General features: G+C 42.4%; 1 protein-coding gene across 1 annotated transcript in view; it reads left to right on the top strand.

Annotated features, from left to right (window-relative positions):
• The window catches only part of LOC115130277 (AVL9 homolog (S. cerevisiase)), a 36,407-nt gene that overhangs the window by 4,363 nt on the left and 12,433 nt on the right, over window positions 1–19,611 (top strand). Inside the window, exons 2-10 of the mRNA XM_029661246.2 lie at window positions 312–432; window positions 14,478–14,566; window positions 14,842–14,913; window positions 15,768–15,857; window positions 16,044–16,110; window positions 16,657–16,697; window positions 16,931–16,969; window positions 17,229–17,298; window positions 17,429–17,967. Coding sequence (XP_029517106.1) covers window positions 312–432; window positions 14,478–14,566; window positions 14,842–14,913; window positions 15,768–15,857; window positions 16,044–16,110; window positions 16,657–16,697; window positions 16,931–16,969; window positions 17,229–17,298; window positions 17,429–17,967 — 1,128 coding nt within the window. The remainder of the gene's footprint in view (window positions 1–311; window positions 433–14,477; window positions 14,567–14,841; window positions 14,914–15,767; window positions 15,858–16,043; window positions 16,111–16,656; window positions 16,698–16,930; window positions 16,970–17,228; window positions 17,299–17,428; window positions 17,968–19,611) is intronic.

Below are 19,611 nucleotides of genomic sequence, written 5' to 3'. Positions count from 1 at the left end.
CTGCTGTGACTCATAGTCACATGATGATGAGTGTGAATAGCTCTCTTCATCTGGGCTACTGTTGTTATGCATGTTGTCCTTACTGTACACAGTGTATGAGCTATTATTTTCCCTAACAAATTAAGAGCCATATTTTTGAATTGTGTGCATTTGCCCTACTTGCTTTAAGTTTAGTCATTTTACTCCCTGGGCTATGCTAAGTCAATCTAGTCCTTGCCTAAGATAGCTAGCGTTGGAGTTTTGTGGGTTAGTAGGATGGATACTGAGTATTGTATCATTATTTTTGCATTGTTTTCTCTCTCTCTCCTCAGGTGGAATACTCCTACCCTCCACTCATCCCTGAGGAGGGCCATGACAGCAGCAACCTGCCCGAGGAGTGGAAGTACCTGCCTTTCCTAGCCCTGCCTGACGGGGCACACAACTACCAAGAAGGTACATAGGCTACGTACCAAATGGCACTCTATTCCCTTTATAGTGCACTACTTTTGACCAGGGCCCATAGGGTGCAATTTGGGATGCACACAGTCACTTTTGCTTCTTTTCTTTCTTATCTGTCCATCTCTCCCACATTTGTTATTACACTGCTACTGATATTTTTAACAAAATGTTGAGTGGAACGTTCAACCCCTCTCTTTGCCCCTGCAAGACTGTGTTCTCAGCCAACTGACCTGGTAAATTGATAGCTAAATAAATGAAGTAAAAATAATCTCTGATGATTCACCATTACCTCAGTGGAAAAATAGACTACATATCTTTGTCATCGTGTTTGGCTTCGGCCTTAAAAGGCTACTGCTCATGTTCGAATGTAGAATCAGCAGGAAGGCTGGAAATGATAGTTTAAGCTAGTTATATAGCCTAGCTGTGGTGCAGTGGATGACTGTGATAGTGTTGCTCTGCTGTGCTCTGTTTGGTAGTGTTGCCCTGAGGCCCTCCATCTTGTCAAAGCCTCCTTCTGTTTGTAATATCACTGAGGCCAACAGGCCCGGCTCCTTAGTTAGCACTCATCATGTGATGTGATTTACCTTTGGTCTGCTGTCCTGCCTAGCTTGTTGTGTTGTAGTCAGTTGTACAACTGCAATGTGTCTTCCGCATTGAACCCAACCTCTCTGAAAGAGAGGGAGTGAACAATATTGTACAACTGTACAACTGAACCATAAAAGCAACTTCTCTTTTCGAAAACGTCCTATGTGGCATCGATATGAGTCAGAAACAGTTATTCTAGTGCCAAAATTGACTACAAAGTGTAATAGGATCATTTTGGTCATAAAGTCATGTCCAAAACTGAGATTTGTGAGATAATTAGAAAGTAATTGTATGTCACAGAATGAAGGGTACCGTAACACTTTTCCGTTTATTTCAATCCTGGCCACATGCTCACAGTTGGCAGAACCCAAGTAATCATCAATTCGGAGCACAGCTGCTCAGTACCCGATCTTAATGTCCATGGTCAATTTTTATTGTATTTGTATTTATTATGGATCCTCCTCTTCCTGGGGTCCAGCAAAATGAAGGCAGTTTATTCAATTTTAAAAACATTATAATACATTCACAGACCATGTGCCCTCAGGCCCCTACTCCACCACCACCACCACATATATACAGTATAAAACCCATGTGTATGTGTGTGTAGTGCGTATGCTATCATGTGTGTATGCATGTGTCTATGCCTATGTTTGTGTTGCTTCACAGTCCCCGCTGTTCCAAAAGGTGTTTTTTATTTTTTATCTGTTTTTTAGAATCAAATTTTACTGCTTGTATGAGTTACTTGATGTGGAATAGTAGTCATGGCTCTATTTAGTACTGTGCGCCTTCCATTGTCTGTTCTGGACTTGGGGACTGTGAAGAGACCTCTTGTGGCATGTCTTGTGGGGTATGCATGGGTGTCTGAGCTTTGCGCCAGTTGTTCAAACAGACAGCTCGGTGCATTCAACATGTCAATACCTCTCATAAATACATGCAGTGATGAAGTCGATCTCTCCTCCACTTTGAGCCAGGAGAGATTGACATGCATATTATTAATATTAGCTCTATGTGTACATCCAAGGGCCAGCCGTGCTGCCCTGTTCTGAACCAATTGCAATTTCCATAAGTAATTTTTTTGTGTCACCTGACCACACGACTGGACAGTAGTCCAGGTGTGACAAATCTAGGGCCTGTAGGACCTGCCTTGTTGACAGTGCTGTCACATGTAGAGCAGGTTCTTATCATAGACATACTTCTCCCCATCTTAGTTACTATTGTATTAATATGTTTTGACCATGACAGTTTATAATCCAGCGTAACTCCAAGCAGTTTAGTCACCTCAACTTGCTCAATTTCCACATTATTTACAAGATTTAGTTGAGGTTTAGGGTTTAGTGAATGATTTGTCCCAAATACAATGCTTTTAGTTTTAGAAATATTTAGGACTAACTTATTCCTTGCCACCCACTCTGAAACTAACTGCAACTCTTTGTTAAGTGTTGCAGTCATTTCAGTCGCTGTAGTAGCTGACATGTATAGTGTTGAGTCATCCGCATTCATAGGCATTCTGGTTTTCCTCAAAGCCAGTGGCAATTCATTAGTAAAGATTGAAAAATGTAAAGGGCCTAGACAACTGCCTTGGGGAATTCCTGATTCTATCTGGATTATGTTAGAGAGGCTTCCATTAAAGAACACCATCTGTGTTCTGTTAGACAGGTAACTCTTGGAGCACGTGATGCGGAGCTGAGCAGACGTTGACAAACCGAGCTCTTCAAAGTTATTCTATTTTTACCTAAATAACAACGTTGAAACAATATTCTAACATCGGCTGATAAATTGTCAAGTACTTACCTTCCCAAAGAGCCATGGACCTCCGACCGAGAGGCAAGAAGGACGACCAAAACGTTGTTGATTCCCAAGATAACGATAACGCAACAGCTAGCAAGATTAGCATTAGCCCTCATAACTCAGACGACAGTTCCAGCCTCTTGCGAGCCTGCCGACATGCTGGCTACTCTCCTCCGGGAAATTCAGGATGGTAACAGAGGTCTTTCTCTGAAAATCGATAAGAAATCGGCTGAACTCCATTCTTCCATTGACGACCTGAAATCCTCCATGAATGATCTCCTTTTGAGAACGACTGAGGCAGACTTGCGCATTAGCACAGTTGAAGATACCATCGCTAGACATGACCAGGTCTTGACACAACTGCAAAAGGACAATGCCTACCTCAAAAACAAGGTAGATCAGATGGAGAACCAGAGTAGACGTAGTAATATCCGTGTGGTGGGATTGAAAGAGGACAGCGAGGGCCGTGACCCGGTCCGTTTCTTCACTCAATGGATCCCGGAGGTCCTAGGCATAATCAACTTCACCAAGCCGCTGGAAATCGAACGCGCCCACAGAACATCAGCGCCGAAACCCCGGCCAGATGAGCCCCCACGAGCCGTCCTGATCAGGTTCCTCCGTTTCCAAGACAGAGAGAAGATACTGCAACTCGCAAGAGCCAAAGGGGACATCACCATCGATGGAAAGAGGGTCAGCCTTTCCCAGATATGAGCGCGGATCTCGCCAGACGCCGCAAGCAGTTCAGACCTGCCGCCAAAGCACTGAAGGAGAAGAACATCACCGGCTACCTCATCCACCCTGCACGGATGAAAGTTCAGTACAAAGGCCGAAGCCATCTCTTCAACACACCGGGAGAAGTGCACACTTTTCTCAAAGAACTGAGCAACGTCTGAGCCAGGACGGTCTCTCTGGGGGATAAAATGCAGTTTGTTTGTTTTCTCTTATCCGGATTGAACTGCTGGTATCTCCCGGTCACTTTAATTGATTTGTACATTTTCAACTAACCGTATCTTCCCGGGGTGAGTTCTATTACATTTACAGGAGAGTATATTTTGGTTTAGTCCATATCTACTGGGCGAAGCGGGTTTAGGCCCACTGCTTTCCCCCTCATTTATGTTAATCTTTCGAAAAGAGACTCAAGCATCCCTTACCGTGGGCAGTAAATATTCAGCCATAAATATCTATTCACAACGTTTGTTTTCAATTTAGAGAGCTCGCAGGTTTTAGTTTACGCCAAGGTTTAGCTAGTAAGAGCAAGATGGAAAGCGAGCAGCAACGTATCTCTACAAGTGTATTCATGTTTGATTGTTGGGATTGTTGTTTTAGTCTGACAGTCGGGGTGGGTGGGAATTTTATTATTTTTTTCTTCCTTTTTTCTATGTTTATTGTTTCCTTCCTAAAGAGACACACAGGTCACTTTTGTGCTCAAACCAAAGTTGAAACATTTCCTAATTATCTGCATATGATAGATTTCTATTCAGTTACATATTTGAAACCCAACCTATGCTTAATCCACTAAAATATGTCACATTCAACGTAAAAGGTCTTATCAGCCCGATTAAAAGGAAAAGAGTCTATACATACCTTAAGAAATTAAAGGCTGACATTGTGTTTTTACAAGAAACACATCTTACAGCCAGTGAACACAAGAAATTGAAGAGGGAATGGGTAGGACAAGTTTTTGCATCCTCTTTTAACTCCAAAGCAAGAGGAACTGCAATTTTGATAAGTAGACACATCCCCTTCTGCGTCAACAACACCATCTCTGATCCCTCTGGCAGGTTTGTTTTGGTGCAGGGGCATATGTTTTCAGAGTCTTGGACCCTATTGAATATTTATGCTCCTAACTTCGATGACCATATGTTTATTCAGAATGTCTTCCTTCAGGTTGCTCAAGCACCACCAGGATGGCTACTGGTTGGAGGAGATTTTAATTTTTGCTTAGATACAGTTCTTGATAGGTCTTCTGATAAACCCTCACTTCTTACCAAAGCCGGCAAGCTCACCATGTCATTCATGAAAGATCTCAATTTACTAGACATCTGGAGACCGTTGCACCCACAGGATAGGGACTACTCTTTTTATTCACACCCACACAAGACACACACGCATAGATAACTTTTTACTTTCGACACAACTGTTTCATAGAGTGTTAGATGTCGAGTATCTCCCCAGATTGCTTAGTGACCATTCTCCTCTGGTATTATCAATCTCCATTCCTACCAAGGTAAATGGAGCATATGGAGACTAAATTCTACACTTCTAAAGCAACCTGCATTTTGTGCATTCATCAAAGAGCAGATCAATATTTTTACTTTGACAAACAAACCCTCTGCTCCTGACAGCTTCATTCTTTGGGACACATTGAAGGCCTAACTGAGGGGACAGATTATTTCCTATACTAAAGGGCTGAAGAAAAAACACGGTGCGGAACTGAGTGCCCTTGAATCTGAAATCTCAGAGCTAGAGAAAACCTACCAAAGAGGCCCGACTAAAGATCTATACAGGCTTTTGGTAAATAAAAAACTTTAAAATAATATTCTGAACACATATCAAGCTGAGAGGGCCATCACTAAATCAAAACAGCGTTATTATGAGCTTGGAGAGAAAGCTCACAAAGTATTGGCATGGCAACTGAAAGCAGAGGAAAGTAAGAGGACAATTAATGCCATAGAAACTCTTACTAAAGAGATATCTTTCCACCCTACTGAAATTAATAATACGTTTAAGAAATACTATGAAGACCTCTACACTTCCCAATCAAGCGATGAGCTATCAGAGATAGACTCCTTTCTCTCCTCTCTCAACCTCCCATGCCTGTCAGGGGAAGACAGCGAGCGCCTGAGTGAACACTTCTCAGTTCCTGAATTGTTGGAGGCCATTAAATCCTTACCTTCTAATAAATCTCCTGGGGAGGATGGCTTCCCTCCAGAGTTCTATAAAGAATTTAGGGAGCTGTTGGTCCCCTACCTTATGGAGGTACTTAAAAAAGCCAGAGAAGACAACTGCTTTCCAGAGTCCTTCTCTCAAGCAGTGATTACTGTAACCCACAAGAAAGGGAAAAACCCGCTAAAGTGCGCCTCCTATAGACCAATCTCTCTCCTTAACACAGATTGTAAACTGGTCACCAAGATGCTATCTAAGAGACTGGAGTCATGTCTTCCCCTGTTGGTCAACCCGGATCAGACTGGCTTCATAATTAATAGATTGTCCTCCAATAATCTCAGAAGGTTCTTTGATATAATTCACCTTGCTAACAAAAACAAAATACCTAGTGTCGCAGTCTCCCTCGACGCTGAAAAGGCCTTTGATAGGGTTGAATGGCCATACCTCTTTCGCGTCTTGGAAAAGTTTGGTTTAGGTACCGTGTTTGTAAATTTGATAAAATCACTCTACAAATCTCCTAAAGCTAGGATTGCTACCAATGGGATTACTTCCTCCTCTTTCCCTCTTTATAGGGGGAACAGACAAGGTTGCCCAATTAGCCCCCACCTCTTTGCCCTCGCCATCGAACCGTTGGCTGAGGCTATTAGAACGTGCCCTGACATACATGGCTTTGAGGTGGGCCCCCATACCCATAAATTATCACTCTTTGCGGACGACCTTATCTTATTTCTAACAAACCCAGAACACTCCCTCTCTCACTTGCAGATCCTACTACAGTGTTATAGTTCTTTCTCTGGATATAAGGTCAATTTTGATAAAAGCGAAATCTTACCGTTGTCTGTCTTTGACCATCATACCATCAAGCACAAGTTTCCTTTCAGATGGTCGCCTATGGGCTTCACATATTTGGGCATAATGGTGGATGGTAATCTGAACAACCTCTATAAACTCAATCTGGCCAGTTTGTTGCAAAAGGTGGAGGTTGAGCTTTGTAAATGGATGGACTTACCTCTCACTCTACTGGGTAGAATCAATGTAATTCAAATGAATGTCCTGCCCAGGTTTCTATATCTGTTTCAATCTCTCCCTATCCCTGTTCCCGCAGCATTTTTTTCCTCTCTCGACAAGCTGACCAGACGGTTTATCTGGCACGGCAAAACCCCTAAGGTTGGCCTGGATAAACTGACCCTTGATTACAGTCAAGGGGGCTTAAACCTCCCCAATTTTAGAATGTACTACTGGGCTGCACAGTCTAGGTTTCTGGCTCAGAGGTTTGACAATGGTCCCTCTCCCTCATGGTTGAACATTGAAAAGCTTGAGGTAAATGATGACACTGGGGCAGATTTGTTTTACAAATGGGACAGAAAATCTATAAAAACCATCACAGACAACCCTTTAATCATACATTCTGTCCTGGCATGGTGCAAACTGCATGAGCTGTTCGGACGAGGGGGATTCCTTTCCCCCTAAAACCCCTTTATGGAACAATAGATTGATCCCTATGTTTTTCCAGAATAGTAACTTTAGACCATGGTCTGATAAGGGGATCACTCTTCTGGAACATTGTTACGGGGAGGGAGTTCTTATGTCTTTTGATCAGCTGAAACAGAAATACCACTTGCCTAACAGGGACTTCTTTAGCTACCTACAACTACGAAACTGTATTAGGGTGACTCTCAAGGGACAATGGAACCTACCTAAGATGTCACCTATTGAACAACTCTGCCACGCAGACCAACCACTGTTCAAGACCATTTCCCGTGTTTACAATGCTCTTATGTCAGGACTAACACTGCCTGGGCTAGATAAACCCCGACTTAGATGGGAGAAAGATCTGGGTATTGATCTTGATGAGGATCTATGGAGTGACCTATGCAGGGATGGGGTTACATCCACATTGAACTCCAGATACAGACTGATCCAGTTTAATTTCCTCCATCAGCTCTATATCACCCCATCTAGACTGCACAAGTTCAACCCAGATATCTCCTCCCTATGTTTTAGATGTGGCTCAGATGAAGGAACATTCCTCCATTCCACTTGGCAGTGTTCAAAACTACACGGTTTCTGGCAGGGGGTATGCGATACCATATCCTCAATTCACGGGGTTGCATTCCCTTTAGACCCGGAGGTCTGTCTACTGGGTAACTTTACTAACACCAATCTTAGGCAAAGCCATACTATAAAGCTAACAGAAATATTGCTAGCGATTGCCAAGAAATGTATTGCCTCGAAATGGAAATTGGATTCCTCCCTGCCAGTTGCAATGTGGCTTTCGGAAGTTAATAGTTGTATCCCTTTGGAGAAAATCACTTACTGCTTGAGGAATAAGTTAAAGACATTTTTACAGAATTTGGCAACCTTTTATTGACTATATGGAGAATCTCCCCCCACATCTCATTGATTGAATCTCTATATAATCCTCACATAATGTTTCACACGTAATGTATAATATGTAGCCTACGGCAGGTGATCCAATGTCTCGTTATTTTTTAATTATTGTATGTTTGTTTATATAATTATAATTTATTTTTGTTACGCTCGTCTGTTACTGTCACTTTGTCCTATCGTTGTCTAATATCTTTTCACTTTTGTTTTGAATGTTCTTAATTGGAAAATGCAAAAATAAAATAAAAATAAATACATTTAAAAAAGACAGGTAACTCTTTATCCACAATATAGCAGGGGGTGTAAAGCCATAACACAAGTTTTGCCAGCAGCAGACTATGATCGATAATGTCAAAAGCTGCACTGAAGTCTTAACAAAACAGCCCTCAAAATCTTTTTATGATCAATATCATCATTTCTCATCCAATCATCAGTCGTTTGTGTAAGTGCTGTGCTTGTTGAATGTCATTTTCTATAAGCATGCTGAAAGTTTGTCAATTTGTTTTACTGTAAAATAGCATTTGTATCTTGTCAAACACATTTTTTCCCAAAGGTTTACTATGGGTTGGTAAAAGGCTGAATTGGTCGGCTATTTTAGCCAATAAAGGGAGCTTTAACATTCTTAGGTAGCGGAATGACTTTTGCTTCCCTCCAAGCATGAGGGCACACGCTTTTCTAATAGGCTTAAATTGAAGATGTGGCAAATAGGAGTGGCAATATCGTCCGCTGTTATCCTGAGTCATTTTTCATCCAAGTTGTCAAACCCCGGTGGCTTGTCATTGTTATCAAGACAACAATATTTTTTTCACCTCTTCCACACTAACTTCACGGAATTTAAAATTACAATGCTTGTCTTTCATAATTTGGTCAGTTATGCTTGGATGTGTAGTGTCTTCATTTGTTGCTGGCATGTTATGCCTAAATTTGCTAATCTTGCCAATTAAAAAAATCATTAGTGGTTGGCAATATCAGTTGGTTTTGTGATTTAATGAGCCATCTGTTTTAATGAATGATGGAGCTGAGTTTTCCTTTTTTTCCCAGAATTTCATTTATTAAGGTGCTCCAAAGCTTTTTTTTATCATTCTTTATTTAATTTATCTTGGTTTCATAGTGATGTTTCTTCTTCTTCTTTTTATTCAGTTTAGTCACATGATTTCTCAATTTGCAATAAGTTTGCCAATCGATTGTGCAGCCAGACTTATTGGCCATTCCTTTTGCCTCATCCTTCTAAAACCATAATTTTTTCAATTCCTCATCAATCCATGGGGATTTAACAGTTTTTTTTGTAATTTTCTTAATGGGTGCATGCTTATTAGCAACTGGTTTAAGCAATTTCATAAATGTGTCAAGTGCAGTGTCTGTTTGCTCCTCATTACACACCACAGACCAAAAGATATTCTTTACATCAATAACATACAATAACTTTTGTGGTGATTCCTATGACCTCTTATTCAGTGGGGCGAAAAAGTATTTAGTCAGCCACCAATTGTGCAAGTTCTCCCACTTAAGAAGATGAGAGGTCTGTAATTTTCATCATAGGTACACTTCAACTATGACATACAAAATGAGAGAAAAAATCCAGAAAATCACATTGTAGGATTTTTAAATGAATTTATTTGCAAATTATGGTGGAAAATAAGTATTTGGTCACCTACAAACAAGCAAGATTTATGGCTCTCACAGACCTGTAACTTCTTCTTTAAGAGGCTCCTCTGTCCTCCACTCGTTGCCTGTATTAATGGCACCTGTTTGAACTTGTTATCAGTATAAAAGACACCTGTCCACAACCTCAAACAGTCACACTCCAAACTCCACTATGGCCAAGACCAAAGAGCTGTCAATGGACACCGGAAACAAAATTGTAGACCTGCACCAGGCTGGGAAGACTGGATCTGCAATAGGTAAGCAGCTTGGTTTGAAGAAATCAACTGTGGGAACAATTATTAGGAAATGGAAGACATACAAGACCACTGATAATCTCCCTCGATCTGGGGCTCCACACAAGATCTCACCCCGTGGGGTCAAAATAATCACAAGAACGGTGAGCAAAAATCCCAGAACCACACGGGGGGACCTAGTGAATGACCTGCAGAGAGCTGGGACCAAAGTAACAAAGCCTACCATCAGTAACACACTATGCCGCCAGGGACTCAAATCCTGCAGTGCCAGACGTGTCCCCCTGCTTAAGCCAGTACATGTCCAGGCCCGTCTGAAGTTTGCTAGAGAGCATTTGGATGATCCAGAAGAAGATTGGGAGAATGTCAGATGAAACCAAAATATAACTTTTTGGTAAACTCAACTCGTCGTGTTTGGAGGACAAAGAATGCTGAGTTGCATCCAAAGAACACCATACCTACTGTGAAGCATGGGGGTGGAAACATCATGCTTTGGGGCTGTTTTTCTGCAAAGGGACCAGGACGACTTATCCGTGTAAAGGAAAGAATGAATGGGGCCATGTATTGTGAGATTTTGAGTGAAAACCTCCTTCCATCAGCAAGGGCATTGAAGATGAAACGTGGCAGGGTCTTTCAGCATGACAATGATCCCAAACACACCGCCCGGGCAACGAAGGAGTGGCTTCGTAAGAAGCATTTCAAGGTCCTGGAGTGGCCTAGCCAGTCTCCAGATCTCAACCCCATAGAAAATCTTTGGAGGGAGTTGAAAGTCCGTGTTGCCCAGCAACAGCCCCAAAACATCCCTGCTCTAGAAGAGATCTGCATGGAGGAATGGGCCAAAATACCAGCAACAGTGTGTGAAAACCTTGTGAAGACTTACAGAAAACATTTGACCTCTGTCATTGCCAACAAGGGGTATATAACAAAGTATTGAGATAAACTTTTGTTATTGACCAAATACTTATTTTCCACTATAATTTGCAAATACCTTTTCTGGATTTTTTTCTCATTTTGTCTCATAGTTGAAGTGTACCTATGATGAAAATTACAGGTCTCATCTTTTTAAGTGGGAGAACTTGCACAATTGGTGGCTGACTAAATAATTGTTTTGCCCCACTGTACATTATATTAGGCCCAGCCTTTGGAACTTTGGTTTTCGTAGATATGGCTAATATATTGTGATCACTACATCCGATGGATCTGGATACTGCTTTAAAGAACATTTCTGCAGCATTAGTAAAGATGTGATCAATACATGTTGATGATTTCATTCCTGTGTTGTTTGTAACTACCCTGGTAGTTTGACTGATAACCTTGATCCAAGTTGCAGGCACAGGTTACAGATTTAAGCTTTTTCTTGAGTGGGCAGCTTGATGAAAGCCAGTCAATATTTAAATCACCCAGAAAATATACCTCTGTTGATATCACATAGATTATCAAGAATTTCACTCATGTTACCCAGATACTGACTGTTAGCACGTGGTGGTCTGTAGTAGCTTCCCACCAGAATGGGCTTTAGGTGGGGCAGATTAACCTGTAGCCATATTGCTTCAACAGTATTTGACATGAGATCCTCTCTAATCTTTACAGGAATGTGGTTCTTAATATAAACAGCAAATTTGGTTTGACATTCAATATCCCTATGAGGCTAGTTGGTTACACAATGTACATGGGACAATATATTTTTAAATGTCAATGACTTTAAAACCTCAAAGCAACTTTTAATTGTAGAAATTAATCTACAAATATTGAAAGCATATAATGAGACAACTAAAAGGTGTGCAACATGAAAATATTGTCCCATTTACATTGTGTAATTTATCGACAGTCCCTAACTAGCCCAACAGATCAGCTATCTAAAGTCAAACCCATTTTGCCACAAGGTGCACACCTGATGATTGGAGAAAAAACTTTAAGCTACTTCCAGATACAAGACCTAGTTAGTGTTTAAAGTTCAAATCAAATTTATTGGTCACATACACATGATTAGCAGACGTTATTGCGAGTGTAGCGAAATGCTTGTGCTTCTCGTTCCGACAGTGCAGCAATATCTAACAAGTATTATCTAACAATTCCACAATACCTAATACACACATCTATGTAAAGGAATGGAATAAGAATATATAAATATATGGATGGGCAATGTCCGAGCGCATAGGCTAAGATGCAATAGATAGTATAGAATACATTATATAAATATGAGATGAGTAATGCAAGATATGTAAAAAAAAATTAAAGTGGCATTATAAAAGTGGCAAGTGTTCCATTTATTAAAGTGGCCAATGATTTCAAGTCTGTATGTGGGCAGCAGCCTCTCTGTGCTAGTGATGGCTGTTTAACAGTCTGATGGCCTTGAGATAGAAGCTGTTTTTTAGTCTCTCAGTCCCTGCTTTGATGCACCTGTACTGACCTCGCCTTCTGGATGGTAGCGGGGTGAACAGGCAGTGGCTCGGGTGGTTGTTGTCCTTGATGATCTTTTTGGCCTTCCTGTGACATTGGGTGCTGTAGGTGTCCTGGAGGGCAGGTAGTTTTCCCCCGGTGATGCGTTGTGCAAACCGCACCACCCTCTCTCGCTCTCTGGGACCTGGGTAAAAGTAGTGCACTATATAGGGTATAGGTGCCATTTGGGATACATCCTTGGTGTGGAGTATCTTAGAGCCTCACTCCCCCTCCCCTCAGAACTGCAGTTAGTGGGGGTAGTTGTGTGGGTCCTACACCTCACCTGTTCTTTCGTGGCACTAGAGAGCCTAGATGACACCTGTCTGTCACGAGAGTGGCTCTGTCAATAGAGGGATCAATGATTGGTGTAGGGACTGGGGAGGGGACATGGATATGGTGCTAAGGAGAGTGAGAGCTCTCTGGTTTCTATTGCTCCATGGTCAAAAGTAGTGCACTACATAGAGAATAGGGTGCCGTTTGGGGCTTACTCCCAGTTATTTTATTGCCTTTTTCTTAACTGCAAAAATATAGCCCTACACAATTGCAACAAATCATCCTGGACTTTTGATTTGCACAGCACCAATGGCATAATTCCTTAGCACATGTAGCCTGTATAATGTAGCCTGCGGTTGTGGGCGGTGATACAGTTGCCATGTACCAGGCGGTGATACAGTTGCCATGTACCAGGCGGTGATACAGCCCGACAGGATGCTCTCAATTGTGCATCTGTAAAAGTTTGAGGGTTTTAGGTGACAAGCCAAATTTCTTCAGCCGCCTGAGGTTGTAGAGGCGCTGTTGCGCCTTCTTCACCACACTGTCTGTGTGGGTGGACCATTTCAGTTTGTCAGTGATGTGTACGCTGAGGAAAGTTATCTGGAAGGGTGAGTGACTGTAACTGTGTATTGTTTTGGCAGAACGCTTCCCATGTTTGAACACATACACAAAAGACATCCACATCAAAGCACCCCTCCAAAATGCAAATCTCATTCTGTCGCATTTCCTAATGAGGAGAATTGATACCGAGGCTAAATCAGGAAGTTCAGCCCCCCTTTAAGAAGTTTGTTATAGCCATAGAATTAGAATCTCATTCTTGTTCTGTGGTTATAGGCCTACATACAGCTTTAGGAGACTGAGTATTAGCCTAATTACACTCCCAATATTTTTCAGTCCTCAGCTATTTCCCACTATAGGCCCAGTGTGTATGTTTGTTCAGTGGCTGCTTGCTTGAAGGATGCAAATAAACCCTCTGTGACGCAGTAGATTTTATTACTGAGTGATTCTGCTGCAGTGCAGTCAGGCTATAAAAGCAACAGCATCAACAACACGAGACAGACTCGTGCATGTGAGTTCATGGGAGTAGAGCAGAGCTGAGCTTAGTGCTACTGGGGAGGGAAATGCACAGCTGTGGCCCATCCTGCCTGCCTGGCCCATCCTGCCTGCTTAGTCACTCACTGGCCTTGTAGAGATGTGATGGGTTGTTGGTTGCTGCTGTGTTCCTGTAGCTATCGGAGTCAGCCTTACAACATTCGAAAACCACTCCCTCTTCATCATGGGCGTTGGTCCAGATGCGACCCGATCTTTTCTCATCAAATCGAATGAATTTCCATTGCTCCTTGTATCCAGTTACAATCCACATTAGACAAGGGATAACCATTTCCTCCTTTTTATGTTGTGCTCTTATTAGCTTTATGTAACTGTCAAATGCTTGGAATCTCTTATCGGTTTATTGAAGTCACAGATAGTTAGTTCAGTTATATTTTAATGCAACAACAACAGATGTTCAGTCTACTGTGTAATTTGAATGATTGTTGCATGCTTGATTGGCCAATTAACAATCAGCCTAATTAAATAGAGAGAACAGTAACGGTCCAGAGATGTTATATGTAATTAAATGTTTACATTTAATCAACTTTGGCAGATTATTTTATCCAGAGCGACCGACAGTCAGTGTAGTTAACTAGCCTACGGTTTGTAGGAACAACAACCACACATCATTCATTGCAAGAAGATCCTTCTTGGAAATAGCCACTAAAAAGCCGTTGATGTTTTGTTTTGCAGACACCGTGTACTTTCACCTCCCTCCTTTCAGTGGAGCAGATATGAAGTGTGTGTATGGAGTCTCCTGCTATCGCCAAATAGAGGCTAAGGTTGGTTCCCCCTCATGGCACTTTAATATTCAAGAGACACAACTATTCGTGTCTTCTGCTGCTTTACACAAAATAAAGCAGAGTAGTGTCTCTTCTTTGCTCTCTCTGTGATAATGTTTGCGGACTGTTTGCGGACTGTTTGCAGTCCGCGGACTGTTTGCTGACTGTGGACTGTTTGCTGACTGTTTGCTGACTGTTTGCTGACTGTTTGCTGACTGTTTGCTGACGTGCCATTGGGTGTAGGCCTCAAAACGTTGGTTGTTTTTCCTTTTCAGTCCCTGAAGGTCCGACTGGCTGACGTCACCAGGGAGACGGTCCAGAAGAGCGTGTGTGTCCTCAGTCGAGTGGTGAGTCGGCTAACATGTGACAAGGTTGTGAGAGAGGAAGGAAGAGGTCTCGAAGCAGGGGGAGATGGGAGTGTCTGCCTCGTGGTCCTGTTTTAATATATTTAACTAGGCAAGTCAGTTAAGAACAAATTCTTATTTACAATGATGGCCTACTGGGGAACAGTGAGTTAACTGCCTTGTTCAGGGGCAGAACGACAGATTTTTACCTTGTCAGTATCCCCAGGATACTCCTGTTTGTCTGATGACGTGTGTTGGCGGTTTGAGACTGGGGGTTGGAGTTGGGGCTGGGGGATCTCTCTGGGAAAAGGTCTCCTGGAGCACTCTGACTTTGTCCCAAATGGCATCCTATTCCCTATTTTATTTATTTATTTTATAATAATAATACACTACATAGGGAATAGGGTGCCATTTGGGATGCAGCCTGTGACCCCTGGGGGTCAGTGGACAGCTCCCATAATTCACAGTTACGGAACAGCTGACAAGGCAGGAAGGGGCACGCTTCCTTGGGTAATGAGAGCTGGTATGGTGGAGGAAACACCAGAATCATAAAACTGTGTAGGCCGTTTTAAATCCTTTTCCAGGATAAGTCATTAGAATTTAGTTTTTTTATTAATCTTGTCACCAAAACTGTGTTTATAGTGTGTATACTAAATCCCCACTTGGCTTTACTTGGCTCATTGCGCTCTAGCGACTCCTTGTGGCGGGCCGGGGGGCTTGCTGGCTATTTCTGGTCAGGACTAAGAGAAGTTGGTTCGCTTCCTCACATAAACAAACTGACAGGTGTTAATCACCACACACTAGGCTGGGCTGACTGCCCTCACTCACTCACTGATGAGTGTTTCTCTCCTCCTCAGCCTCTGTACGGTCTTCTCCAAGCTAAACTACAGCTCATCACACACGCCTACTTTGAGGAGAAAGACTTCTCACAGATATCCATATTGAAAGTGAGTGTTTTCAGAGTTTTGAATCACAAAGGCTTGAATCACTTTCTTCTTTGATTTGTGACCTTTTGTGTTTATGAAACATTGAACTTAGAACCTTAACTTTTCTCTCTCTCTCTCGCTCCCTCTCTGACTGTTTCTCTTTCTGTCTCTCTTTTTCTGTATCCTTCTCTCTCCCTCCATCTGTAGGAGTTGTATGAACACATGAACGGTTCTCTGAGAGGAACGGCTCTGGAGGGATCACAAGTGTTCCTGGGTAAAATTGTCCTGCTAATTCTATCTGGTTCCAACACTAGGTGCATTGCAAATTACACCTTATTCCCTATTTAGGCTGCCATTTTGGGGACACAGACCAGGGCTGTGGAGCATGTCAGTCTCTCACTCGCAATCTGCTCTCACTAAAATGGCTGCTGTTGAATGATCCTGTCTGTGGTGTCTGTCCTAGATTAGCCATAGAAATCTGTCAGTCAGGTGTGTCATTGTGTCACTTGTTATGGTGTTCAGATCAGCTTACAGAAAGAGGACTGTCCTATTTAAGGATGTCTTCGGTCTTCTTTTTTTGTGTGACATTGAGTAATGCCCCAAAACATGTGGTATGTGTTCCAAATGGCGCCCTATTCCGGTGTGTTCCAAATGGTGCCCTATTCCCTATATAGTGCACTACTTTTGACCAGGGCCCATAGAGCTCTGTTAAAATAAAACACTATATAGGGTACCATTTGGGACGTCAATTCACACGTATGATAAATGTCCTCCTTCATGCAAATGTCACGTTCTTGATGTACACATTTTCTCCCGACAGGTATGTCACCAAGAGATTTAATACTGCACTTTCGACACAAGGTAAATGCATGTGTTTTGAGGCCATCAAATGGCTTGTAAACATCTAGATTGCGTACCAAATGGCATTCTGTTCCCTATGTAGTGCACTACTTTTGACCAGAGTGCCTTGAACTGAGCCCTATGTACCCTGGTCAAAAGTAGTGCCCCATAAAGGAATAGAGTGTACCCTGCCCAGATTGTGGTTAGTCGTTGTGGTGCTGTTGACATGCTTCTTCTCTCATTCACCCACTTAGGTTCTTATTCTCTTCAAACTGATTCTGCTGGAGAAGAAGGTGAGGATTTCAATTAAATCTATCCATCTATCATCACAATGGGGAATTACTCTGGGCATGTGAGTCATCAACAACAACATGACAGCATATCATAAATGACACCCCACACGGTGACTTCATAGCAAGATAGCACCGCGTCAGTAATCGTCATCATACCACAAGACATTACCCGCATAACTCCCTAGGGGTTTGTAGTCAGAATGCATGGCCTTACTGTTTGTGTGTGTGTGTGTGTGTGTGTGTTTGTTTCCTATTCCAGGTGCTGTTCTACGTATCTCCAGTCAACAGACTGGTAGAAGCTCTGATGACTGTACTGTCACTGTTCCCAGGTGAGCACCAGCATAGCGGTGCTATCATTATGATTCTACTCATGTAGAGTTAGTTTTTCCTCTGGAGTGTTTGTTTCTTTATCGTGGGGGTTCAAAGGTCAAACCTCATCTTATGTGTTCATTCCTCTAGGCATGATAGAACACGGCCTGGCCGACTCGTCCCACTACCAGCCCAAGAGCAGTGTCTCAGACGACATCAGCCTGCTGGAGTGTGTGTCGGGGGCTGAGGAGTTTGTCTCTGTCTCTGTCACTGACATCACCAATGCTACCCTGGAGCTGGTAGGGGAGGAGGGTTTCGGTGAGAACCAGACTACCACCACCTCCACGGAGGCCTCGCAGCGGACAGCCTCCCCCTCAGACACCTCCATCCCAGCTGGGGCAAGCACAAACCTCAAGCCCCCCTCCCGTACCTCCCCAGACTCGTCAGAGAGCGACTGGGAGACACTGGACCCTAGCGTGCTGGAGGACATTCCAAAAGACTCTGAGACAGGGGGTTTAGGTTTGGGCGTGGAGCACCCAGAAACGTTTGACCCAGAGCCAGGTGTCCCCATCACAGTTCAGCCCCAGGGCCAGTCAGCAGGGCAAGGGGGGCAGATGGCTGTCACTCAGGGCCTAGTGTCAGGCCTGGAGGAGGACCAGTACGGACTGCCACTTGCCATCTTCACCAAGGTATGTTTTTTTTGTGGGTATTTTGACTTTATATTGATTGATGGATGAGAATATGAGATGAGGTGACGTATGAGATGAGGTGACGTATGAGATGAGGTGACGTATGAGATGAGGTGACGTATGAGATGAGGTGACGTATGAGATGAGGTGACGTATGAGATGAGGAGATGGATGAAAATATGAGATGGGGAGATGGATGAGAATATGAGATGGGGAGATGGATGAGAATATGAGATGGGGAGATGGATGAGAGTATGAGATGGGGAGATGGATGAGATGGGGAGATGGATGAGATGGGGAGATGGATGAGATGGGGAGATGGATGAGAGTATGAGATGGGGAGATGGATGAGATGGGGAGATGGATGAGAGTATGAGATGGGGAGATGGATGAGAGTATGAGATGGGGAGATGGATGAGAGTATGAGATGGGGAGATGGATGAGAGTATGAGATGGATGAGAGTATGAGATGGGGAGATGGATGAGAGATGAGATGGGGAGATGGATGAGATGGGGAGATGGATGAGATGGGGAGATGGATGAGAGTATGAGATGGATGAGAGTATGAGATGGGGAGATGGATGAGATGGGGAGATGGATGAGAGTATGAGATGGGGAGATGGATGAGAGTATGAGATGGGGAGATGGATGAGAGTATGAGATGGGGAGATGGATGAGAGTATGAGATGGGGAGATGGATGAGAGTATGAGATGGGGTAGTGGCAGAAACCAAACTACTAGGGATGCAGCTAGACAACTGCTTATCATGGTCATCTCAAATAACTAACGTATGTAAAAATATATATATTAAAACTGCATGCATGATCAGAAGGATAGCTAAATATTTACCGGGAAAGATTCTTAAGCAAATAACCCAAGTATTAATTGAGAGTCAGGTGAACTACTGTTCTGTGGTCTGGGGAAATGCATCATCAAGTGAAATTAGGAGGCTGCAGATTGCACAGAATAAAGCAGCAAGGATTGTTTTGTAGATATGGTTATTCTGTTGTAGTCATGCGCAATGCTCTTGGTTGGTCATCCAATTAACAAGATAATTGAAACAAACATGCTTATTTTATTTCATAATATACATTTAAAACAGCCAAATTCTATTCACAACGGTATTCAGTTGGTAAGAGACAGACATTCTGTAAATACTAGGAATAGATTGTCCACCATTTATGTGCTTTCCAGACAGAAAAGAGAAATAGGCAAAATAACATTTAGATTTAGAGCAATAAAGAAATTGAATAATTTAACTGAGCAAACCAGAAACCTTTCAATATATAGATTTAAACAATACTTTAAAACCATTTAAATATAATACATAAGAAAGTTGTGCTGGACTATGGTAGATGAAGAATCAATATATATTTTTAGACGGAGTATTTATCTGATCAATATGTTAGTGTATTATGTCTGTTTGTAACAGTGTTAAATGTGAAAATATGATTGTATTATAAATTGTATTTTAATGTTTAAGGACTCTTGGAAGATTAGTCCAAATGAGAACTAAAAGAGATCCTAATCACTATCTTCACCAAGGTACAAATTCAAAAACTTTATTGTCCAGCGTCAACTTAACATAAGATTAAAAACAAAAAAAGTACCACTCACCAGACATAGATAGTTTTCCTTCTCAAT

This window comes from Oncorhynchus nerka, linkage group LG6, assembly GCF_034236695.1.
Source record: "Oncorhynchus nerka isolate Pitt River linkage group LG6, Oner_Uvic_2.0, whole genome shotgun sequence".
Taxonomy (NCBI): Eukaryota; Metazoa; Chordata; class Actinopteri; order Salmoniformes; family Salmonidae; genus Oncorhynchus; species Oncorhynchus nerka.
Note: the sequence above shows the minus strand (reverse complement) of the source record. Positions and strands in the feature narration are given on the sequence as shown.